Here is a 24,991-nt window from a genome sequence, read left to right on the forward strand (position 1 = left end):
CGGCGGCGCACGCTTCCTGCGGGCGCGGCTGCTGTGGGCGCGGAGCTGCGAGGCGGAGCCGGGCCGCGGAGCCGGGAGCCCCGAGCCGGGAGCGCGTCGGTCCAGCCTCCGGGCCGCGCCGCCGCCGAGCAGCCGCCCCGCGCGCCGCGCCTCGGGAACAAAGGCTCCCGCCGCCGCCGCCGCCGCCATGAAGCCGGGGCCACCGCACCGCGCCGGGGCCGCCCACGGGGCAGGCGCCGGGAACGGGGCTGCGGCCGGGCCCGGGGCCCGCGGGCTGCTCCTGCCACCGCTGCTGCTGCTGCTGCTGGCCGGGCGCGCCGCGGGGGTGAGTGACGCGCGCCGGTTCCCGCGGGTCCCCCTCCCCCCGGCCCCTCCGCCCATCCCGCCCCCGCACCCCCCTCCCCCGACCTCCGCGCGCCCCCCAGCCCCCGCGCCCCTCTCCCTGCGGGCGTCCCTCAGCCCCCTGTCCCCCGTCCCCGGGGCTGACCCCGTGGGGGAGGCCGCCCCCGCTGCCGGCCGCCTCCGGGGCTCGCTTCTCCGGGCTCTGGGGACCCCTCCCTCGGCGGGCGGCCCGGCGGGAACCGGAGCGCGGGGCGAGCGGGGTCCTCCGCCCCGGGTCGAGAGGCGTGGGGCGGGCCTGACGGCGGGCGGGGGTCGCCGGGCGCGGGGCCCGGCCAGGGTGTGTCGTGGGTCTGGAGCGAACGTGGCTTTGGCTTCGCGGGTGTGCCCAGAGCGCGGCCACTTTTAGGGAATTGGGGTGGGTTCCCTGCCGGGGCGGGGAGGTGTGCCGTTTGGTTCCTCCGAGGGTCGCTTTGGGAAGGACAGTGGGGGCCCGGAGAGGGGGAGGGGTGGAGGGTGATTTGCGTGAAGGTGACCTGAGGGGGTGAGTGAGGGTGACCCCGTGTGTCTGATCCCCTCCGCGCGGGGTGTTGGGACCTGTGGGCTGTGTAGGGGTGAAGGATGAGGGATGAGCAACAGCCCAGCACATGGCTGCCTGCCGCCTTGCCTTACCTGGATGTGGACCCTGTGGGGGTGACCTATTGTGTGTGCCCGCAGCAGGGTGGGCAGCTGTGAGCTGGGGCTGTGGGTGCCTGTTGAGGGGGGTGAGTGTGTGTGAGGGAGAGACCTCCGCGGTGGGTGTGTGCTTGGACCCATGGGAATGTGTGTGTGCATGTGTGCACGTGTGCAAGTGCTCGTGGCCGCATGAGTGACCCCGTGCACGGGGCTCGTAGGGTCGAGGGGGGCAGAGTGTGTGCAGGGGAGGGGAGTATGTGCGTACGCGGTGACCCCTTCAGTGTCCCTTTGAATGACCACGCAGCTGTGGGGTTGAGCTCAGTCTCCGCTCCGTTAGGGGGAGCAGGAGGAGGTTTAGAGAAGGGCCAGCTCCCCACCTTGAGGGACCTAGGTCCCAAGTGAGTTCCCCCCACAGACACCAAGTCTGGAGCCTGGGCTGGGGATGAGGTGGGGGTTTCTAGGCCCAGTCTCTGTGGCTCATTCTAGGAGCTGCACCTGTCCCTCATTCTGCAGGCTGAAAAGGACCCAGGTCTCTCAGGCAGCCCCCAGGAGCCAGCCCTGTCCCTGCGTGTTTCCGTGGGTCTTGGTGGGCTGGCCTGTAAAATGGGAGGAGGACAGGCCTGGACCGAGAATTTGCTTCTTGGACAGACAAGCTCCTCAACAGCCTTCCCCACCTGGGGGCTGAATGAAGGGTGGAGGGAGCATTGAATGCCAAGTTGAGTACAGTGCCTGGTGGTCTGGTAGCCTCGTCCCCAGTCCTCCCCCAAAGGGGTTGAGTGGGACTGGGACCCAGTCCATCCTAGTGCCTGGATCACTTTCTCAGCACGCTTCTGAAAGACCAGTTTTGAAATAAAAGTCTTGGAAATAACACAGCCTTGGGTTCAAATCCTGGCACCCCCACTGACTCATGCTGTGACCTCGGGCACGCTGTCACATCTCTCTGGGCCTCTACTTTCTCTTCTGTAAGATGGGGCTGGTAACACCGTCCTTGGAAGTGAGATGAGATGATACATGTGCTCATTCACAGAAGTAAATGTTTGATGTATAAGTGAATGAAAAGGAGGCATAGGACAAAAGGCTTGACATTTGGAGACCCGGCAGGAAACTTGAGCTGTATGACCCTGGGCCAGTCCCATCCTTTGCTGAGCCACTGTTCTTCACTCCTACAACAAGGCTAATTAATATAATTCGTGCCCCACAGGGTGGTGGAAGGAAGGAAGGGAGTGTCTGGCAAGTGGAAGACTGCTCTGGAGGGTCTCAGTGAGACAGGGTGTCCCTGAACCCGAGGGCGACATAGAGTGGGTGTGGTTCAGACCCACAGCCGAGGAGCAGATAAAGCAACACCCCCTCACAGGGTCTGGGTCTGGAGGCCAAGGTGGTGGGCTTGACTGGGAGGGACTCCAGATGAGGCGGGAGGGGGAGCCCCTCTCCTCACCTCACGTCTTCCCCAGGGTTGGGCTGTCCAGGAGGAGTGTTACCTCCCCTGGCCCAGGAGCCAGAAGGGTAAAGGGTGGGGCCCAGCTGCCAGGTGTGCCACCCTGAAGGAAGAAGGAGATGTCTATAGCAGGAAGGACCGAGGTTAGGCCAGAAGGGCCCCACCCAGGATGGCTCCTGGCCTCCATAGTGGGGTCCTCTAAGGACATCATCGACGGGTGGTGGCTGGCTCTGGGCAGGGGAGGGACAAGATGATCCCTGCTCTGCCCACCAGCTTTAAAGGGAGCGTGTGTGTGTGTCCTGGCATCCGCTCTGGGGAGTCGTCTCTCCTGAGAGACCAGGTGACCAGGACTCTGAGGGTAACTGCCTTCAGAACCACGTCTGTCACCACCCAGGCAGGCTTGGAGTATGGGGATTCTAGAAGTTCTGGCATGGAGACATGTTAATGTAGAAGCTTGGAAGGGATTTTAGGCATCATCTAGTCGTGTTTGAATATCCCCATGGATGGGAATTCACTGCTCTGTGGCCGTGTGACCTTGTGAAAGTTAGTTAACCTCTCTGTGCCTTGCTTCCATCTCTGCAAGACGGAGCGACTAATGACAAGAGAAAAGGTTCATGCAGCACGGTGGTTGGCTGAGTCCACACTCAGCCAATGCTGGCTTCTTGTTCTAAGGCTGCCGTTGCCCAGGCAGGCAGTGTGATGGCGGGGGGCGGGGGGTACGCAGTGGCGGGGGGGGGGGGAAATTAAGCAAGGGATTCTGTTGAAGCCCCACCCCCTGTTCCTGCCCCCTTCCCACCCCAACTGTTCCCCCTGCCCTAAAAGCTCCCTGCTCATCCTCCGGCTACACTGGTTGACTCTGGATGCTGAGTTGTCAGAGCGAGATTGTCCTCACTGTAAAAATTAAAAGTTGGGGACCTTGGGGCTATTGGAGGCCAGGCCCTGACACAGGGACGCCACAGGGGCCTGCTGTCTCTTAGCCCCCAAGGTGGCAGGGCCTCCAGGAATAGACACCTGCTGTGTGACTTTGAGTAAGGGATTTCTCTGTTTTAAATTTTTTTTTTAATTTTTTTTAAAGATTTTATTTATTTATTTGAGAGAGAGACAGTGAGAGACAGCATGAGCGAGGAGAAGGTCAGAGGCAGAAGCAGACTCCCCATGGAGCCGGGAGCCCGATGCGGGACTCGATCCCGGGACTCTAGGATCATGACCTGAGCCGAAGGCAGTCGTCCAACCAACTGAGCCACCCAGGTGTCCCTCTTCCCCATCTGTGAAATGGGGACTGAAACAGTGCCAGCCTCACTCACAGGGATGTTGTGATGAGGACATGAGCTCCTTGGGTAGAATAAACAGAGCCTGGCATGTAGCAAGCTTTCAGGAGACAGGACTTTTCCAGGAGGGGGCCTGGAGAGGTCAGGGAGGGCTTCCTGGAGGAGGAGGTTTTGAGCTATGTCATCAAAGTGGTCACCATGTGGCACAGAGCAAACTGTAGCCTGCCCTAACCCAAGGCTCTCATACTTGTCAATTGGGGATGAATACTTCAGGACTGCTACTCGGGGTTACAAAATTCTCATGGCGGAGTTGGGATGGGGAGCGACGGGGTGCCGCCAGCTGCGAATTCAGTTTGTTTCTTCTTCCCTTGTGTTGGGGGTTGGTGTGGGCTTGAGCTCTGTGGAAGGTAAAACTATTTTAGGGGCAGCTGGGTGGCTCGGTCAGTTACGGGTATGCCTTCAGTTCCGGTTATGATCTCGGGGTCCTGGGATTGAGCCACATGTTGGGCCCCCTTCTCAGTGGGGGTCTGCTTCTCCATCTGCCCCTCCCTCCCACTTGTGCTCTCTCTGGCAATTAGATAAATAAATAAAATCTTAAAAGAAAGAAAAAGAAAAAAGCCGTGTGGCCTTCTGAAAACAGATGGCTCCTCCCACCTCATGGACTGGGACATGGGGTCCCTGGGGGCCCCAGGCAGCACTGGGGTAGGGCAGTTCTGGGCTTGGGCTCTGGAAAATGCTGGGGCACCCCTGGAGAGCGAGGTGGAGACAGAGCTCCTTAGAGCCTGGCCCTGCCACAGGCGTCCCTCCAAACCCCCCCACTGGAGCTGGGAAGCCCCTTCCCCACCCAGGCCTCGCTGCTGCTTTGGGTCATTCTAGAAGGGGCCCCAGTAGGATTGCTGAGGCTTGGAGCAGACTGAGGCAGCTGGGACTGGAGGGGTGAAGTCTCCATCTGTCTTTGTCGCCCCCTCCCCCCCCAAGGGCTGTGGGCACGATCTGGGGAGGGCTTAATGACAGAAACAGCAAACTAAGGTTCACGGAGAGCCCCGCCGGCTAAGCGCGCATTCTGTATTGGCTCATTTAATCCTCAGGATCATCTTGGGAGGTGGGAATGATGAGAACTTCCATTTTAGGGAAATGAAGGCACAGAGAGGTTCAGGGACTTGCCCGCGGTCACACAGCTGGAAAGTAGCTGAGCTGGGTGAAGCTGGGGCCTGCCAGGCTGAGAGAACTGGGCTTTGTCCTGCATTTACCCCTTCTCGCTCTGTGGCCTTGGACAAGATGCTCCTCCCTGGGGCCTCCCTATCCGCCCCCCCACCCCGGCCAGTGAAGCTCACTTTATCCGCTGTTTCACGGGGCTCCCTCTTCGCCAGGCTCTGCTGGGTGTATCCTCTGTCATTTCTCCTCTGCTCTCACCCTGGCCTTTGGGGTGGGTGAGCCACAAGTTGCAGGTGGGGGCAGGGCTCAATGAGGACTTGGCCCCAGGGCCCTTGCTTCTCTCCCACCTCGCAAGGTTTTGTCATCTGTACAGTGGATGACTTTGAGGGTCCTGAGTTTGAGCTAAGGGAGAGCGTTGAGGACTGTGCAGGACGGGGGGAGGGGGGTAGGACTCAGGTCTGGTCCTGGCACAGGAGAGGGGTCTAAGATCCCGCCATTCCCCCTGGCACGCACGGGATGCCCCTGGTGTTGGGGCTCACCCTCTGCACGGGTGACCGGGCCTGTGTTTAATCCCCCCTCGCCCTCGGACTGCTGTCACGGGCCCAGCCCATCCCTGCCTCCCCTTCCCTGAGCCATGTCCCCCTTGTCCCCAAGGTTCCTTGCGGCCTTGGTGACTTGGTGGGTCTCCTGCAGCCTGAATGGTTCCCTTATAGACCGTGAACGCCCGCGGGCAGGCTTTGTGGCTGTTGTCTTCTTTGCTGAACCCCAAGGCCAGCTGCGTACCTGGCCCAGAACTGGAGGGGTTGAGTGAAGGAGTGAACGGGTGAAGGAAGGAAATCAGGACCGGGGGCGTGGACCCTGGGCTGGGGCTTCGTGTTCTCTCCTTTGGAGGTGGGTTGAGGGACAGCGAGGCTGGCAGGAGTCTGCTGGGCCCCGGCGTGCGCCCGTGGGCTGGGAGGCGCCTGGGGTCTGTACAGGGTGGGCCTGCGGTCTGACTGCGGGGGCGCCCGCCACCACATCGGGGTGGGACAGAGGCGCGGCGGCCCTGGGCTCCAGCTCAGCTGCTTGGAAGCCTGTGATTTTGTGTCTGGAGCCAGTGGGGTGGGGGGAGCTGGGAGGGAGGGCAGGGTGCCAAGAACTGTCCTGAGGGCCCCGCCCCTTGCTCCTGCCCCACTCCAGCCCCACAGGGGGCGGGGCCAGGGCTGGTCTTGGACCACCTCGCTTGTCTTGCTGTCCCCACTAACATTCCACCACATCCTGGGCACATCAGGCCAGCGCCTGGTAAATATTTGTTGACTGGACTCCTTGTAGGGAGGGGGGGGCCCTGCCTTGGCTCCCAGACTCCCAAGATTCCGGGAGGCTGGGGGGCCTTTACTTCCGGCTCCCCCCTCCCTCCAGAGCAGGCCCTGGCCAGAGGGGTGGCTGCTTCCCTCCCCTGACTGACCAGGCGAGTCTCAACGCCAAACAGGAAGCTGTGATTACAGGGGGAGTCTGGGCAGCAGTGGCCCAGGGCCCAGCTGCAGGATGGGGGTGGGGGGTGGCCCCTAACCAACCATCTGGCCTATTCTCTACCTGGCTGCTGATGGCAGGGGGATGGGGAAGGCCCGTGCTTGGCCTTCTGTGCCAGGTGGAGAGGGTTCTACTGCCTCTGTGACCCAGCCGGCCAAGGGCTGCCTTCTTTCCACCCTGGGGCCCTCAGCTGGGCCTTGGTGACTTCTGTTTTGGGGTCTCCACACCTGAGGGTGTTTCATGAGGTCATAGAAGGAGCAGGGGCCCCAGAGCCAACTGGACCAGGGTCGAAATCCTGGTTCTGTGATTTTTCTAGCTGTGTGATCTTGGCAAGTTCACTTAGCCTCTCTGAGCCTTGTTCTCTTGTTCCAAATGGGCTCAGAGAACCTCTATCTCTATAGTTGCTTGAGCGTGAACCACCGGAAACAATAGAGAGCCTGAGAAGGAGTGGGCACTCCTGCAAATACCGATTTCTTCCATTTCCCCACTTTCGTTTGGCTCTTTTCCTGTCCCTCACTCCGTCTCACTGCAGAATTGCTTTTTGGGGCTGGGAGTGGGAACCAAGTTGGAATGATCAGGGCTGACCCAAGCAGAACCCTGGACGTGGGAGCTGGCCTGGAAGGGAGAAGCTGCCGTCTCACAGGTGGGGGTCCTGAAGCCCAGAGGCGGCCTGGAGCCTTGGCCAAGGGTTGGGGCTGGTTATTCAATCTTGGGTGGGCTCGCCGAGCCCTTGGCTGCTCGCAAAGGCTGTGGCATTCTGCTCAGCCCATGGAGTAGACTCTAAGCTGTAAAGCCACTCACCAGGGCTCACCCAGCCAGGTCCCAGCGGAGACCGGTGTTCACTTACCCCTTCGCCCGCTCTGGAGTCCTTTCTGTCCCACTGCTGCCCTTGTCATCACACCCCTTTGGGGCCAGGGTTTCCGCAGACGGGATGGGAATGGGGAGGGGTAGGGTGGAGGATCACTCTAGTTAGGGCCTTTCTCCTGCTTCGGGGATGGGCAGTGAGTTTGCTTCATTCTGGGATCAGCATCAGCCCAAGCTCCCCTAGAGCTCAGTCTACCCCTTGCACCATCCACCAGCACCCCCATCCCGTGCCCCCACCCCCGCCAGCCCTGCTTCCCAGCCGAGACTTTAATAAGGATAATTTAGGATCAGTCGCCAGTGGGATCTGGGAAATCTGATTGCGGCACACCGATCGCCAATGGGCCTGCTGGTGGCTTGTGGTGCTTGTCCTTGGGCTGGGGTTTGGGGGAATCCGGAGGGGGGATGGGGGGCTGAGGAGACAGGGCCGTTCTCCTGGGAGCAGGGAAGGACAGTCTTGTTTGTCAGGGTGCTTTGCAGAACCCACGTGCTGCCATCCCCTGGCAGGGCCCATGGCCTGGGGTAGACGCCCATGTTCCTAGCTGCCCTTCACCGGCCTACCAAGTGGGGGCTGCCCCCTCCTTGGGTCCTGGCTGCCGTGGAGGTGGAGGCCGGGGTGTCTGCTTCTGAATTCTGGCCCTGGCCCTCCAGATGCGTCCTGCGTTGGGTGGGCGCCTGCGTGGCTCAGCGGGTTGAGCCTCTGCCTTCGGCTCAGGTCGTGATTTCCAGGTCCTGGGATCCAGCCCCACGTTGGGCTCTCTGCTCAGTGGGGAGTCTGCATCTCCCTTTGTCTCTGTGCTGTCTTTTTCTCTCTTTTTCCTTCTCTTTGTTTCTTTCATGTAAATAAATAAGATCTTAAAAAAAAAGATGCTCCCTGCGTTGGGAAGACAGGCACAGATGGTGACGACCGTGGACAGTGACCGTGGCCAGAACCTACAGGGTGTGTGGTTCCTGTGCTCACCGTGGGGCATCTCAGTCCTTACTGTGACCCTGGGAGGGGGTGTTGTTACCCCATTTTGCAGATGGGGACCCAGAGGCCCTGGAGGGTAAGCAGTGAGCCCAAGCTGAGGCCGCTGGCAGGAGATGCTGTAACGTTGGGGGCGGGACCCCACATGCTCACATGGGGGCGTCTTCTGCCTGATGAATTTGTTCATTCTGCACCCGTTTTTGAGCACCTGCTGCGTGCTGGGCCCTGCGCTGGGGGCTGTGGGTGTGCAGGCGTATCTCCTGTGTGTGTGTCCTGCGTCTTGTCGCCGAGCCTTGTCCAGTGAGATGTGTGTTGGTGGTGGGTGTGTGTTGGGCCTGGGCCTGTGTGCGAGGCTTCAGGGGCAGGTCCTGAAGAGAAGCAGGGAGGGAGCCCCCGCCTCCCCCGCCCCAGCTGCGTTCCAGTCCCAGTCTGCCGTGGACTTGGGCAAGCTGCGGTCTTCCCCCCGACTCAGAGGGCCAGTAAGGCCTCGCTCACTAGACTGGGGGGAGGCTAGTGTTGGGGGAGGCGCAGCCAGTTACCTGATTGGCAGCTAGGTAAAAGGAAGCTGCTCCTGGAGAGTTATTTTGACTTTTCTTACGTTAGCTATGCTTTCTCTAAGATCCTTACGTTTCAGAGGTGAGTCTGCTGCTGGCCTTGTCAAGTGACCACGGGCAGCTTTCCCCCACTCTGAACCTCTAATTTCCTCATCTGTGAAGTGGGGAGATTGGACTGGGCGACCCAGGAATCCATCCAGTCTTCACATTTGAGGAACTATCAGAGAAACATGAGTCCAGGACTTGGCCCGGGGTGACCCCTTTGGGAAGGGAGCTGTGCTGGGCCAGGGGGGCAGATGGGTGGGGAGGAGAGGAAGCTTGTTTCCTTCACGTGGCCTGTCTGTGGTTCCTCTTGGGCCAGGGTAGGACGAGCCTCTTTCTTCACCCATCACCCTGAGCACCGCCTCTCTTCCCAGCCTCTGGGACGTGATCTGTCAAATCTGGGCCGCCTGGGGGCTGGGCTGTGAGTCTGGTCTCCTGGATAGGGGAGGAGCACTGGGCAGGGAGTCCAGTAACTGGGTCCTTGTCCCTACAGTGCTGCTGACCTGCCAGTTACTTTATCCACTATTTACTGATATCCCCTCTGTGTCTGGCCTGTGCTGAGCACTCAGAGGCCTTAGGGGGCTTAACCTGGCCTCTGACCTTAGGAAGCTCCCAGTTAGGGGAGGGAGCCAGCACCTGTGAGGGGCTGAGGGTAGTGAGTCAGAGGAAGGAGGGGTTGGTTTTGGCTCTGGAGTTCAGGGAGGGCTCCACGGGGGAGGTGTCCTTTGTACCAGGCCTTGAAGGATGGAGACCAGGGTGGACGAAGACTTAGAAGTAGGAAAGGTCATGGCAGATTCGGGTGTGGTTAAAAGCAGCGGTTGCCAGCTCAGGGAGGAGAGCCTCCATATATGGAGGCAGGGGGTCTATACCTGCCTGTGGGGTCGAGGAGCCATTGCCCGAGGGGGTCGCTATTTCTCAGGAGAGCGTGTTGTTCCTTGCATTTAATACATTCACTGGGCACCTGCTGGGTACCTGGCCCTGTGCCGGGGGGATCTGGTTGAAGCCCATGGGCGTCGGCTTCGAAGACTTCTGGGTGGGCTTTGAGTCCAAACCAGGGCATTTCGATTCCCTCCTGCTGTAGGGGGTGTTGGTCTTGAAGTGGGTGCTGCCCCACGGCCCCGAGGGACTGGCAGGGATGCCAACAAGAGCACAGATGTGATAGTATTAATATTGAATTACGCCTTCTGAATGCCTGCCTGGTGCAGGGTTCTCCGCCAGACGTTTTACATATAAAAGCTCACTGAACCCTTACAACAGCCTTACGAACGAGGTACCATTATGGTGATTTCACGAAAGAGGAAACTGAGGCACAGAGAGGTTAAGGAACTTGTCCAGGCTCACAGAGTGGTGTACCTACTAGGATAGGAACGCAGGCGGTCTAGAACGCTCTCTGGTGTAGAAGTACTGCCCCGTGCTCGCTCGTGCATCGCGAACGGTGACGTGTGGGGCCCTGAGAGGGTGAGTTTAGGGCCTGTCACGTCTTGTTCGGTGCCTGAACCTGGGTGGCCACTGTGGGAGAGGCCCTGATCCAGGCCTGGGGGCTTTTGGCTTCCCTCACAGGTCTTTCCTCTGGTGTATGTCCTCTGTCTAGGTGGGGTCGTGGGCTGAGGCCATCCTAGGCTGGTGAGAGATCGGAGGGTCGACGAGGCTTTCAGCTGGAAGGGCCCTTGGAAGCACTCTTGTCCAGCTTGTTCATTGTCCTGAAGGGGAAACTGAGGCCAAAGGAGTGATTTCTAGTCCTAGCAAGGCTCTTCCGGGATCTGGTGGTTCAGTCTTATTTTGCACGTGGGGAGACGGAGGCTGAGAGAGGTAGAGGGCTGGCCCAGAGTAACCCCGCAAGTCAGTTGCTGCGCTGGGACTAAGAACTGTGTCTCCTGACCCGCAGCAAGGGCCCCACCCCTTGTACCATGTTTCTGCTATTGACCTGTGTCTCTTCGGCCCAGACGGCAGGCCCAGCTCCCACCCTTCTCTCCTGGGAAGCCATCCCTCCCCCAAGACTCGATGCCAGATGGATTCCTGTCAGCACATCCTGTGGACTTCTCCAGCTTCATCCCTCAGCCCTGTATCCCCTCGCGGCTCCCCACCCCGCGGCTCCCAGCTGCTCCCTGGGCACAGAGGATGACATCATTTCTCTCATCTTCACGTCTAGCCATGTGCTGTTCACTCTCTGTGGACTGTTCCCTTCTCCAGAGAACTCCTACTCATCCTCCAAAACCCAGCACGGCTGTCCTCTCCTCTGGGAATCCTTTATCGACCTCTCCCCAGCTCTCAAGCACCGTGAGCCCTTCTTCAGCCCCTTCTCTCTTCCTTCCTTCTGGATTTCTGGGCAGAGCCCCTCTTCCCATGTGTTGGGATTCTCTGCGGAGCCCTAGCTCCGTTGCGTTCTGCCCTAGCTCCTGGCTCCTGTGGGGTCCCACCGTCACCTCCTCGGAGCCCTCCCTTGGCGACTTTGTGGCATTAGCAGCCGCCATCAGCCCTTACATCGTCTCCTGGTTCCTAATTCCCGCAGACTACCTGCTTTCCCTCCCCAAGTCCTGGCAGTCCTGCGTTGTTTCCTTTCACACATCCTGTCCGCTGGCCGCACACCTTGTGCTTCTCCCCAGCCCCTGCTCCTGGGATCCCCGAACTTGGGGCTGAGGAGTGTGGAGGCTGGCAGTAGAGACACAGCCTTCCTGCCTCATTTAGCTGGGGGAGGGGGGCACCCGTGGTCCTTCTGGCCTCCACCATTCTGGAAGATGGACACACGGTGGGCTTCTGGAGGCTCAGGCTTGGTTACCAGAGATCGTCCCCCTGCTCCTCTCCTCCCTCTCTGCCTCCCACCCTCTTCCCTCTCCCCTCCCTCCTGCTCTGCTTCCCCAGAGGCCCCTGCTCCACTCCTCCCTTACTGGTTGGGACCTCTGGTCTCCCCGGCTGCCACTCAGTGGGGCCAGGACCTGAGTCCTGGGTCTTGCAGACCGAGGGGGTGGTCGGCATCAGAACCAGAGGGACTCTTCTTTACTCTAAACCCTCCTGGACCCAGACTCCTCCTCCCCCTCCTCCCCTCCCCATGCTTCATCCACCCCTGCAGAAGTGCAGCTGTAAGGGCGGAGGGCTACAGGAAATCAGCCTCCCACCTTGCTGTTGAGGCCCAAAGACAGCCCTGGACTCTTCGGGGCCCCCAGCGGTGAAGGCAGAACGGCTTCCCCCGGGCTCCTTGGGGCCCTCTGGGAGCTGAGCCCTGGCTTGACTGAGTCCTGTTCTCACTGAGGCGGGGGAGCTGTGAGGCCAGTTGGGGACGGTCTCAGATCCAGAATCTGTGTTGAGGGGACCGTCCGTGAGGTGATGCCAGAGCCCATGGGAATCCTTTTCCCCTGTGGGGCTAAGACCTTGGTTCAGCTTCGGTCTAGGCAAGGGGCAGGATTCGTGTACATGTGCTTGTGTGTGACGGTGTCCCCGGGGATCTGTGCTGATGCGTGGGGCCCTGGTGTCCCCATGCCTACTCCCTTGTTTTAGTGGCTCGAGTGTGGCCAGTCTTGGCGAGCTAGGACAACCAGGCTGCTCCCTCTCCCCTTCTCAGCTGTGGGGAACTCGCCCCCAAAACCTTGGATGGCGTGGACCTGAGCAGCTCCTGGAGAGTAGTGGGACGAGTTGGGAGACGCCCTCCCTACCTCGGGGAGGTTGAGGCACACATAGAAATGTGCATGCGTGCGGGCCCATCTGTGTCTTTGAAGGGGAATGCAGGCCCTAGCACACCCCCTTGCCCTGTGCACACACACACACACGTGGAGACAAGACCCATGTATGTATGTGAACACACAGAGGCACACACGGACAGCGACACGCACACAACCCCACCCCCCAGGCACATGTAGCTCTCATGCAAACAGAGCCAGACCCACACAGGTGTCTAAGACCACCGGCAGGTGCACACACATGACGGTGCCCATAGCATGCCTGGAAATACCCCGAGTGTGCTTGCACGTGTCCACTGGCATGCCCACATGTCCACACGCACACGCGCACGCACATGCACGCTGCCGGGCCTCTGAGCTACCAGGACCATGTCCGTCCTTAATCCCAGCTCTTAATCCCAGAGTCTGGAGAGCCCAGGCCAGAGGGGCAGCTGGTCATCTGGCCTCCTTAGCAGTGATTAAGGCAAGGGCGGGGGCCGGGGGCAGAGGGACACGGAGCTTTGTCTTCTGCCTGACCTCCAGGGACACTGCAAACTCAAACCTCGGGTTCCTTCAGAGGTTCTGTTATATGGCCTTCACAGAACCCTGGGAACAGACATCCTGGGGAGGGGGGAGATGGGTGTGGTTGTGTGTCCCCCGAGGAAGGTGACAGCTGGGGTCAGGGAGGCCCGGGGAGGCGGCCCCTTCCTTTAATCACTTACTTGCTGCTGACCCTGTGTCAGAATCTTCTGCCCAAGGTGCCCTGGGGATTCTCATGTCTGGGAACCCTGTTTTTGGCCACAGCATCTCTGAACCGCGTGGCCCAGGAGGACATGCTGAATCTGGGGCCCTGAGCAGGGGTGGTGGGGTCACTGGGACAGGGTGGGAGGGGAAGCTTCCAGGACCAAGGGAGGCCTGAGGTGGGCATTGAAGGTGTCAGTGCCTGGGCGTTGGGAAGGGTGCCGGGACATTTTTGGCTGTCACAATGACGGGGTACCGCTGGCATTTCTGGAGGAAGGGGAGTGGTCAGGGCTGCTAAGTGGGGGTGGCAGCATTGGTGCTGAGAAGTGCCGTTAGGTCATGCGGTGTGGTCGGGGGCAGTGTGGACCATGGCCCAGAGGGGACTGTCTCTGGCACACAGTGGGAGGGAGGGGCCCCAAGATTGTGCGGGCTGGGTGCCCCCTTCACCCCTCCTGCCCGGCTGATGTTTTGGATGGATGTGGGGGGGGGTGGCTGAGATAGACGGTGCGCTGGCCCCACTTGGGCTCTGACCATGACCTCTGCTGGTCTGCGGGGTGACCTCGGGCTGCTCACTGTGCCCCTTCCATAAAGCTGGGTGCTGGCCGCCTCACCGCAGGGCGGTTTTGAGAACTGGGCTTTCTTAGCCCAGAAAGCCTTACATTACAGCTCCAGAGCTAGTAGCCAGGACTGGCTATCCCAGGGCCAGTGGTCACGAGAGGCCTCTGTCACCACGGAGGGGACATTCGTGACCGCTGTCCTCGTCCTGGAGTTTGAGGAATGGGATGGTGTCCTGGTATCAGGCCTTCCGAGCTGTCCTAGCTTTGTGCCCCACTTCTGCAGCCCGCCCTTCTCCTGCAGGCGCGTCTGCTCCAGGCCCTGGGCCGGACCGGTGGGCCTCACCCAGCCTCTGTGGGGCCCTCTCTGTTCTGGGGCGGGGCTGGCCCTGGGGAGCACCCTGTGGGGAGCAGGCAGGTGGGACTGCGGCTCGGATGGTAGGAGCCCAGGGCTGGAGCATGACCAGCCTGCAGAGGGTTTGGGTGAGGGGACAGGTGAGACCCGAAGGAGCACTGGTCAGGGAAGCCATGGTCAAGTGACGGGTGAGGAGAGGAGGGTCTGCCTCATTGGGCTGCAGGGCCCGTGGGGGCCAGGGCACTCGGGGTCCTTATATCCCTAGTGGGCATCACACTCCATCTGAGCCCAGTGCAGAGGCTCTGCCTTTGGGCAGCGGATGGCTGGACACGAGGTTGTGCTGGACCCACAGGGGGCTGGGTAGATGATGTCAGGGGAGGGGATGCGGGGCACTGTGGTTTTCTCCAGCACCTTCCACTTCCTCATGCCCCCCCTTGGGACCCTTCATGGCCCCCGCTTCACGGTCTGTGCCATGAGGCTCTATGAGGTCACCTCTTCCCTCACGGTGCTCGGATGGGGGACCAGAGCTGGGGACAGAGCAGGTGCCAAGGCAGTGGGCTGGAACCAGGGACTAGGTGGGTGCAAGCTTCACACCTGAGTTCTACGTCGTAGGGGTATACAGGGGGTACAGAGCACCCATCAGACACAGCCAGCCCGCGGGACAGACAGGCCGTCTGTGTGCTGAGTAGAGGGTGGGAACCAGCGGGCAGCGGGGCAGGAGGCGGCCGCCAGCTGAGGTAGGCAGGGGCTGGTGTGGGAGCCAACAGGCAGGGGGGCGGGGGGGCAGCGCCAGCTGAGGTAGGCAGGGGCTGCTGCCTTAGAGCCTTGTGGAGCGTGGCATGGGGAGAGGGGCGGGCCCCAGAGTCGTGTCTGTCTTCAAGGCTGCTTTAGACAGCCATAGGGGGCAGGGGACAGTCATGGTTGTCTTAGCTTCAGACTGGCTTCACCACTGGGCCCTGCCCCAACTCCTGCCCCCTTTCCTGGCAAGGCTACATACTCATGCCTCTCCCTGAGGGCAACCAGGGGCCAGCTGCGTGGACAGAGGGTACCGCGGAACCCCTGAGGACTGGGGGGGGTGGGGCGCTGGCATAGAGGGGTGGAGAGGGTGGTTAGCCTGAGTTTGGAGCTGCCTCACCTTCTCTTGGGGTCACTCTGGGCCAGGCCTGCCCCCTCCCAGTGGTCCCACCCAACAAAGTGGCCTTTGACAAGCACAGAGGAGGCAGTCATGGTGCTGGGCCTCTCTGATTTGTGGTCTGCAGAGTCTGTGTTTGCCCTTCTGGATGGCAGGTGAGGGGTTGGGTGGGGAGTGCCTGGGGAAGCTTCACCTGGGGTGGGGTTGGGGGGATATGCAGATGGGAAAGTTGGAGAGCAGAGCTCTCTTCCATCTGAGTGTTTGAGTTTGGGCTCTGCTGTGTGACCCTGAGCAAGTTCCTTACCCTCTCTGAGCCTCAATCTCACACTCATTCTTTTGTTGTTCCCCAAACAGCAGCTTTATTGAGATCTGACTCACATACCATCCAATGCACCATCTAAAGCGTCTAGTTGGGGGGTGTTAGTATATTTACAGAGCTGTACAGCCACCCCCAATTTTATACATTTTTCTCACCCCCGAAAGCAAGCCTGTACATTTTCAGCAGTCCCTCCCATCTCTCCCCAGTCCCCCAGCCCTAAGCCATCTCTTGTCCTTTCTGTCTCTATGGACCTGCCTGGCACGGCCCGTGGGGGCGGCCTCCCACGCGGTGTGGTCTTCTGCGCCTGACTTCTTTCGCTCCGTGTAACGTTTCCCAGCTTCATCCACGTGGCACGGGGTACGGGGACCTCGCTGCTTTCTTTGTGGCTTAGAATTCTGTGGTGTGGACTTGCCATCTTTCACTTTTCTGTCAGCAGATGGATGCCTGGCTCAATTCCACTTTGTGCCGGTCATGAATAAGACGGCTATTTTTTTTTTTAAAGATTTTATTTATTTATTTGACAGAGAGAGAGAGATCATAAGTAGGTAGAGAGGCAGGCAGAGAGAGAGAGAGAGAGAGGAGGAAGCAGGCTCCCTGCTGAGCCCGATGTGAGACTTGATCCCAGGACCCTGGGATCATGACCTGAGCCGAAGGCAGAGGCTTTAACCTACTGAGCCACCCAGGCGCCCCGGCGGCTATTTTTTTTTTAAAACTATGTGTTCGTGCGTTTTCCCTCCCCTCGGCTGCGCACCCTGGGGGTAGGGTTCCTGGCTCACACGTGACTGTCCGTGTAACCTTCAGAGGAGCTGCTGGGCCCTTTGGCGCCGTGGCCACCGCGCGAGGCTCCGACTGCCCCGTCTTCTCACCCACACCTGTTCTCTTGGAACTCTGGTCGCCTTCGTGTCTGCATCCCTCCCTCCTGCAAGTATTTATGGAGCATCTGTATTCGACAACTGAGAAGTAGCCGGGCTTTGGGGCCAGGACCTGTTTGGATAATCTCATTTCACCCTCCCAACCCTTTGAGTTTGGTACTGTTATTATGCCCATTTCGTGGGGAGGAAACAGCCTCAGAGAGGTGGACGTGCTCACCCAGGGCCACACAGCCCCTGAGGGCCAGGACTGGGATCTGGATCCAAGCAGTCTCGCTTCAGAGCCCCCGGCTCATCGCCAGGCCCTGCCTGTCTGCCAGGACTCAGGAGAGGGGGTGAGAGTCCCCTCCCCTTCCCGATCAAACCCACAGTGTCTCACGGAGTGTCATCTCGGGCTGGAGGCAAGTGTGGCCCTCAGCGGGGCTCTGCCCACTCCGCCCCCACTGTGATTCCTTGCCCTGTGCCTCACTTCTCCGTGGCGGCAGTGGTGCTGGTGGGCCCCGCGGCTCCCTCCCCGAGTCTGGCTCATTCCACCCTTGCCGTGGAGCAGCTCCAAAGTCGGTGGGGTAGCTCCGGCCTGGGGGTGGGGAGTCGCCTCTCCGCCACGTGTGAGCTCCTGCTGGGTTATAAATAACATAGCAAATGGGATGGTGGGGAGACCACAGCCCAGTTCCTCAAGGAGGCTGGGCTTGGACACACACAGATGGGGACACTTCGGGGGATGTGTGCGTTGTGGGTCCTCAGAGGGTATGCTGGCACGTGCCCGAGAAGCCTTGGCGGAGGGTGTCAGGCTTCACAGGACGGCTGGAAGGGCTGGGTCTGCCCCAGGCTGATTCCAGGGTCTGTTTGGTTTCCTGGAGGAGGGATGGGGGTCACCTGGCTTTAGTGAGCCCCCAAGATCACGCTGAGGATTGCTTTGCCCCTTCAGCTGGCCTTCTTTCTGGTCCCGAGAGTGTGAGAACGAGACACAGGGTCTCGTTCCTCTTCCTGTTCCTGGATCCTCTCTGTGCCCTTCCTAACCCCCTCTGCACTGTCAGACCTCACTCCCCCCTGCCCGGCCCACCCCCCAGCTCTATCCTGACTCTCCACCTGTGTTCTCTGTGACCTCTAGCAAGTCACCTGGACTGTCTATGGCCAAAGGAGGGTCGTCTCACCTGGTTCTTTGGAAGGAGCCTGGCCTTCAGCAGGTGCTCAGGAAATGCTCCTTCCCCCTAGCCCGGGCCTGCTTGTCAAGTGGCTGGAATTGTAGGCTCTCCTGGGAGCCTGCTAATCTGCAGATTTTTGCATATAATTTGCAGAGTTATTTTATGAAAAAAATATGCTGGGCTCAGCCTCAGGTTCTCATCCCTCCTTTCAGCTGCGCTGGAGACCTCCTGTTGGGTTTTGGAAGGACCAGAGAAGCTTTGTCCGAGCCCCTGGTTTTATACACAGGGAGACTGAGGCCCGAGGCCAGGGCCTCCTGCAGGATCACACAGTGACTGGAGGCAGGAATGGGGTGCCTCGGGGCTGTGGAGGGTGAGCCCATTCCCAGTGTTCACTGAACAAATAGGGAGGCTGACCGTGTCCCAGAAATATTCTGGGTCCTGGGAACATAGGAGTGGCCTCGGTGGACCCAGTCCCCACTGTTGCAGGGGGAGATAGACGTTAGATGAGAAAGTCATTAAGCAAATTTTGCGGGCCCTGGTGAGCTAGGAGACAACCCTGGTGTTGGCAGAGTGACTGGGTGTGGCGGGAGGTCATTTGGTTGGCTTTGGTAGTCGGGGTCCCTCTCTGAGGAGCTGAGCTTTGAGTTGGGACACGTGTCCCGTCCTAGCACCTACTAACTGCCCAGTCCCGGCTCGGCACATCATGGTGGGCATCTCAGCATGTGGGGAGTCATGATCCCCTTTTCGTAGGAGGGCACGCTGAGGCCCCGTGAAGCGTGGGTGCTTGACCAGCGTACTCTGGAAGCCAGGACTGGACTGTCTGAGCCCATGCCGGGTTGTTCGGAGGTCTGTGGGCCCCAGGAACGGGCAGGCCCTCAGCTTGATGGCTCCAGGGCCCCAGGCCCGAGGCAGCTGCTGGTGAGTCATGGGGTGGTGGGTGTGGCTGCCCACCTGAGCTGGGCCATCTGCCAGAGGAGGACATGTCCTTCATTTCTACTCATTCCTGGACGTTCAGTCAATCTGTCTGTCTGTTGGTGTCTGTAGAGGATACTGTGGGGGATGGGGATGGGGCGGGGGTATTCACCCCCGAGGAACTTCCTGGTGGGGCAGCCTAGCCAGGCCCGGCAGTAGGTGTGTGCCACGGTCTCCGTGCAGCTAATCTTGGGTTCAAGTCTGGCCCCGCCGCTGTGTGACTTTGAGCCACTTGCTTGCCTCTCTGAACTCTGATGTGCCCATCTGTGAGATGGGGAGGATGGTCCCTCACTGGGAGGATGTCTGTGAAGAGGACTGAGGCAAGGTGCCTCGAGAGAGCCTGGCTCATAGCGAGTGCTCCCTCCGTGCTAACGGACTCCTGTCCAGGAGAAGGGATGGAATGACCCCGGGCCTCCTCAGGAAGAACCCCCACTGAAATGTCCCATCCCAGCTGGGATCGCTGCCTGCAGTCTCAGGGGTGCAGGAATTCCCCAAGGACAGGATCTTGGGTGTCAGTGAGGCCAGGGTTCGAGTCCCCTTCTGGTGGCGTAACAAGCCCGTTCTCATTCGGACGGGGACAGTAGCATCTGGGTCCCAGGGAGGCCGAGTGGGTTCAGCGAGATTTGGTCAAAGGGGGGCCCATTCAAGTGGGAGCACAGTTGGTGGCCCCACTTCCCTGGTAAATGACAAGACGGTGGAGGTGGTCCCCAAAAGGGCCTTCCTAAGGTGGACCATCAGGTTGGCAGGGGCAAGCTTCGCCGAGAAGGCATGTTTTGAGCTGACTGAGCCTCATGAGGACGGACTTGTCCTGCTGATTGTGGGATCCTAAGCGCCCAGATTAGTGCCTGCCACACAGTGGGAGCTTCCCGAATCCTGCTTCTTGATCGAGTAGGTGCCGACCAAGGTGGAGGAGGGCAAGAGGGCTCCCCTCAGAGGTGGGGACAGCATGGGGCAGGCCTGAGAGTGCCCTACCGTCCCCAGCACCGAGAGGGGTTAACTGTGGGGAAGCAGGAGGGGAGAGTGGGCTGCTGGGAGAGCAGGCTGCTGAGTCTAGAAATGGGGCCTCAGTGGGTGGTCCTGCTCTGAGGCACCAGCTTGGGGACAGGAATAAATGAGCAGTGTGAGGCAGGATGGCCAAGAGGGTGACGCTCAAAGGCAGGTGGCTGCAGTTGACAGGGTGGTGACGGGGGCGACCCAGCCCTGGGCTGAGGAGGGGTCTCGGCAGAGGCCACGTGGTGGGCAACTGTTCCGTGCTCCCCCAATGGGGACTGCCAGGAGTGACAGGGGCAGGAACTAGGCTGGCGGGAGAAGGCGGCGGGTGGGTGAGGTGTCTGGCTGGGCAGGGCACCAGACCTTTCCATGCCTGGGGAGGGAGCTGGGCCCTGCCAAGCCATCCCATTTGCGGCGAGGCGGGCTGTGCAGGGCCTGCCAGCTCCCCTCAGGCTCTTGGGTGTTGCCAGTCTGTTCTGCGTGTCCCTCTGTCTGCTCGTGAGCTTCCTCCGGGCTGAGCTTTCCAGTGGGCTCTCTGCAGAATGAAGGGGCTCAGGAGTTTCACAGATCGGAGAACGGCAGGAATGGGGGTACAGAAAGAACGTGCTACTTCTAATCCTGAAAGTGCTCTGGGGGTGCCCGGGCGGCTCACTCGGTGGAGCGTCCGGCTCTTGGTTTTGGCTCGGGGTCGTGGGATGGAGGCCGGCGTGGGGCTCCGTGCTCGGTGGGGGGTCCGCTTGAGAGTCTCTCCCTCTGCCCCCAGCCCCCCAGTAAATGCATCTTAAGCAAAAGTACTCTGAGTTTATCATAGAAAACTTGGAAAACATAGGCAGGTCCTGAGAAAAAGATGAAAAACTGTCATCTCACCACCCAGAGAAGTCTCTGGAAAGCTTTAGTAGGATTCGGTGTGAAGAAGTGGGGAGTTCCTTAAAGCAGGGTCATGTTCTGTATTTCTTTTTTGTAAGCTATTTTCTAAACGTAACGATGGTAATGGCATGATAGCCAGCGTTTACTGAGCAGTTGGTTAATGGGGGGGATGTCTCTGCGAGGTGGGGATTTTCTTTGTTTACCAAGAGAAACAGTCTGAGAGAGCTTAGGGCCTGCCCCAGGTCACCCAGGTCCCGAGAGACGGACCCGTGCATCTGATCTTCTCAGCAGTGCGGGCGTGGGGCCTCCCTCCCGTGGGCAGCTCAAGCCTCTCCCCGGGTCTGAGATCGTCTTTGAGTCAAGTAAAAAATGAAAGCCTTCTGTTATCCAGTCCTGCCTTTTAATGAGCGGATAGAGGAGAGCGTGGGTTTGTGGAAACACCATTATTGACAGCTGTGTAATATTCCATGCTGTGGTTTTGCCTCAACTTACCGAAATAGTTGTCTGTTTTGGGGAATGGTGCTATTTCCACTTTTTTTTTTTTTTTTTTTTTAACATCGCCCTGGATCTCTTCGACCGCAGGACCGGGTGCCTGGCTGCCCACAGAATCAGAAAGGCCCTTAGAGCACCAGGTTCCACTGTTGGTCTTGCAAAGGAGGCAGTAGGAAAAGGGAGAAGGGGGCTCCTCCGGCTCACGGAAGCCGGCTGGTCTCCAGGCTGTGGGTGCTGAGTGGAAACCGGCTTGCTCCCCGTGGAGCCCAGGGTGGGTGTGGATGGGGGTGGTGCTACCCCGGGGCCAGGGGGGTCCCGGGAGGTAGTGGGAGCAGGGGGTGGGTAGCGGACTAGGCGAGGAACTGATTGTGGAGTTCGGATGTGGGGTGGGGAAGGCTCGGCTGCCAGGATGCCCTTCGCAGAGCACTTGGCTGAGCCGGGATGGGCCCACAGGGGTGTTTGCTGCCCTCTGAGCTGCCCCCGTGGGAGACTGGAGCTGGGTGTCTGGAAGAAGGGCAGGTGTGTCTGCGACTGTGTGCCTCTGGGCCTTGCTGTCAGGTTCAGCGTGGGCCTTCTCTGCCCCTCCTCACTGCTCCTGTCCAGCACTGAGGCCCTGTGCCCCCTTCCCCAGCAGATGCCGCCTTCGTGCCCCTCACCCTTCCAGTAGCCAGTGAATGTGGTGGGTGCTGGGTTCCCAGGCAGGGCAGCTGTGAACGGGTGGGGGCTGGGGACCGAGGTGTCCCCCCTTCCCCATCCTGGCTCTCCATTGTGTTGCCCCCTTGGCTGTCCCGCTGCCCAGAGCCTGGCCCGGCCCACATTCCTGCAGTGACACTCTGGGTCTCCGGGTTGGAGCTGGTGAGCGTGAGGGGCACCGAGTTCTCACAGGACTCAGGGCCTTTGGGGACAGGGACTGGTGGGGATGGAGCCTGTGGGGATCCAGAGGGTGCTGCCGAGACCACTCTGCTTCCCCGAGCTAATAATTACTGTCCCTGTGTGTCTCTGGACAAATCCCTTCACTTCCCTGAGTGCTGCCTGGCAGGCTCATTCCCTGCCACCCACCTCTCTAGTCCTGGGATGATGCAAGTCTCCCCTCTCTGAGCCTTAGTTTTCACATCTGTAGGAAGGAAGAGTGGAACCCAGTGAGCACTCAGGCCTGGTTTAGCCTGGAGGTAAGGACTGAGGAGGGGAACGTTCGGGATAAGGCTGACAAATGAGTATGGTATGCCACCTCTGTAATTAGTGTCCCTGTTTAACCAAAGAGAGGCTCAGAGAGGTTAAGTAACTTGCCCGGAGTCACCCAGCAAGTAAGCCGAGCTGAACTTGAACCCAAGAGTGTGTGAATCTAGAGCTGGGCTCCCAACCGCCGCTCACGTTGCCCCCAGTCACCAAGAGAGTGGCGCCTGAGTCTGGCTCATGCAGGGAAGGAAGCTTGGGTAGAATTAATTATTCCTGGTTTTATTCTTAGCTTATGCAGCATGATTAGCAGTGCACAGGAGTGCTGGGCTCCGGGCCCCCTGCCAGCTGACCTAATTTGTGCGTCTGTGTCTGTAACCCGCCCTTTCTTCCAGCTTATCCAACCTCTCTTTTTCTTTCTGCGCTCTCCCCTGCTGTGTGGCCTTGGCAATGCCTCTTAACCTCTCTGGGCATTAGCAGCCTCATCTACGGCATGGGTGTAATCATCCTGATTCTGTCTTCCGTGGTGAGGATGGTAAGGGACAAAGGACACAAAATCTTCAGAAAGGATAATAGGAAGATTAGCATAGAATTAACAATAATTGCACTGTGTTGATTTATTCAGCTCTGCACGATGGGTCCTGTGCTCCGCCCGTTACCTGAATGATCCTATTTGATGCTCACAGCAACTGTAGGAAAGCTACACACTATTATCAGCGCCCCCATTTTACAGATGAGAAAGCTGAGGCGAGAGGTTCAGAGGCTTGCCTGTTGTCCCCTGAGTAGGAAGGGAGGAGCTGATCCATTCTGGCTTAACCTCTGTGCTGTTCTGTTTCTCAGAGAAGGCTTGTGATGGGGGAGGGCAGGTGATAGGTGCTGGGCAGGAGCAACCCCAGACTCCTCTGGTCCGGGATGGGAGGATGATGGGGGGGAGGGGTACAGAGGGAGGCTCCCTGGCTTTCTCCCTGAATGCGTGTGTGCAGACTGCAGACGTGAGCAGACATCCCAGAAGTCCAGCTGATTTGGGTCCCTCACCCCACCTGGCTGCCCTAAGACTCTGGAGGGGGTTGGGTGGGAGTGAGTCGTGGACGGGGAGGCCCTCTGATCGTGGTGGGAGTGTGTGGTGCCTCTTTGGGGCGAAGCTGTGGGCCAAGGTGGGTGGTGGTGAGGGGGCAGTGAGGAAGAGTGGCAGGGGTGTGGCAGCTCTGGGAAACGGGGTCGTGTCTCACCCCAGTGTTGTGTGTACTTGTTTGTACCCACGAGGAAAGCACGCGTGGCACACGTGTGTGTGTGTGGAGGAGGCCGAGGGGTGCAGGTATCCGGGGCCTGCTGGTAAGGCATCGGCAGCAGGATATACGAGGGTGCAGTGGGTCCTCTTCGGGGCCTGTGGCTGGGGCGGCTCGGGGGCCACACGGTGTGTTTGCTGTGCATTGGGGCGTGTGGACAGTGCCCATACACGGGTGTGTGTGAACAGCTGGGCTGGGGGGTGAGTTCCAAACTGTGACCACACAGGGAGGGAGTGGGGCTGGGGGCGCAGGCGGAGCCCGGGCAGTGGGTTGGGGAGTCCAGACCTTCCCCCGTTGCTGCTCTGGGAGCCTCGGGTTGGGAAGCAGAAGAGTCATGGTTTCCGCGCCGGCTTTCCGCACGGCCTGTCGGTGGGGTGGGTGTGCCACAGCAGGGCTTGGTTACAGCCCGTGAGGTCTGTGTGCCTGCCGTGGGGAATGTGTGCAGGGACGTGTGATTCAGGGAACAGACTTGGAGATGGGCATGGCTTGGCGTCCCCGCGGGGGTGGGGAGCCACTCTGTGGCTGGAGCTCGTGTGGGCCGGGTTGTCTGTGAGCAGAGGGGGTCGGTGAACGTGGCTCATGATCGTGTGTGTGCCGGCCCTGTGTGCAGCTGCGTGTATCTGTGGGGCACAGAGGAGGCAGTATGGATTGCTTGCTGGCTGCAGTGGGGGGCTGTTAGGCCTGTGGAGGTGCGGCGCAGCGAGGGGCAGGGGCAGGCCATGGGTTCCTGGGGCCTTCGGGGTCCTGGGGCCTTCGGAGTCCTGGGGCCTTCGGAGTCCTGGGGCCTTCGGAGGCAGTGCTCCTTTAAGGGAAAGGCTTGGATAATTATGCTAATTATGCATGGAATGATGCCAATGGAGAGGTCGTTTGGGGGTCGAAGGCTGAAGGCTGTTGTCCCCATCCTCCTCTGGTACTTTGTTACTTCTGAGGCTTTCCCTGCTGCCTGCCAGACTCAGTGCCCTGCCGCCATCTCTCCTCATCTCTCTACTCGCTCCTGCTGATCCTGCGGGAGCCGCAGCCACCACCCCTGCAGCGTTCCTGGGGGGTCCCCACTGAGCCCCTGCCCCCCAGCTGGCCCAGGGAGGGGTCAGACAGGCACTCAGCTGGCTTTGGGGGGAGGGCTGGGCAAGATGGCATCCTGGACCCCACCCCTCACCCCCACAGGTGTCCCCTGTGTTAAGCTTTCAGGGGTGACGGGGCTGTTGGCCACCCCTCCTCCCATCGCATCTGGGGGCCGCGCATTATTCAGAAGGGATGTTCTCTTGGATGCACGTTTGGAAAAGCACTGAGGTGGCCCCTTCCCCAGCTTTGCCTGATGAGCGTGAGGCTAAATTAAGATGTGAGAGAGTTCTTTCCCTCCGCCGCCCACTCCCGCCTTCTCTGCTTTCTCTCCCTCACCGAGTCCTCCCTGCGCTGCTCCCACCCCATCTCCCCACTCCATGCACCCTTCTGACCCCTGGCTTCCCTCTGTCCTGCATCTCCGCGCCCCACCCCCCTGCACCCCGCATCCTCTCTGTTCTTCCATGATCTTTCCTCTCCTGCCCCCACCACATCTCTGTGGGGAGCTGGAGCTCCTGGTCCTTAGCATGGAGGAGCTGGTCGCCATGGTAACGGTTGTCATGTGGATGGCTACTGAGCTAG

At 59.9% G+C, this 24,991-nt stretch overlaps 1 protein-coding gene across 1 annotated transcript in view; it reads left to right on the top strand.

The window, feature by feature from the left end:
- Window positions 1-24,991, top strand: part of SDC3 (syndecan 3) — a 37,373-nt gene continuing 12,382 nt past the window's right edge. Inside the window, exon 1 of the mRNA XM_046013279.1 lies at window positions 1-325. Within this exon, the coding sequence (XP_045869235.1) occupies window positions 188-325 (138 nt within the window). The 5' untranslated portion in view covers window positions 1-187. The remainder of the gene's footprint in view (window positions 326-24,991) is intronic.

This window comes from Meles meles, chromosome 1 (assembly GCF_922984935.1).
Source record: "Meles meles chromosome 1, mMelMel3.1 paternal haplotype, whole genome shotgun sequence".
Lineage (NCBI taxonomy): Eukaryota > Metazoa > Chordata > Mammalia > Carnivora > Mustelidae > Meles > Meles meles.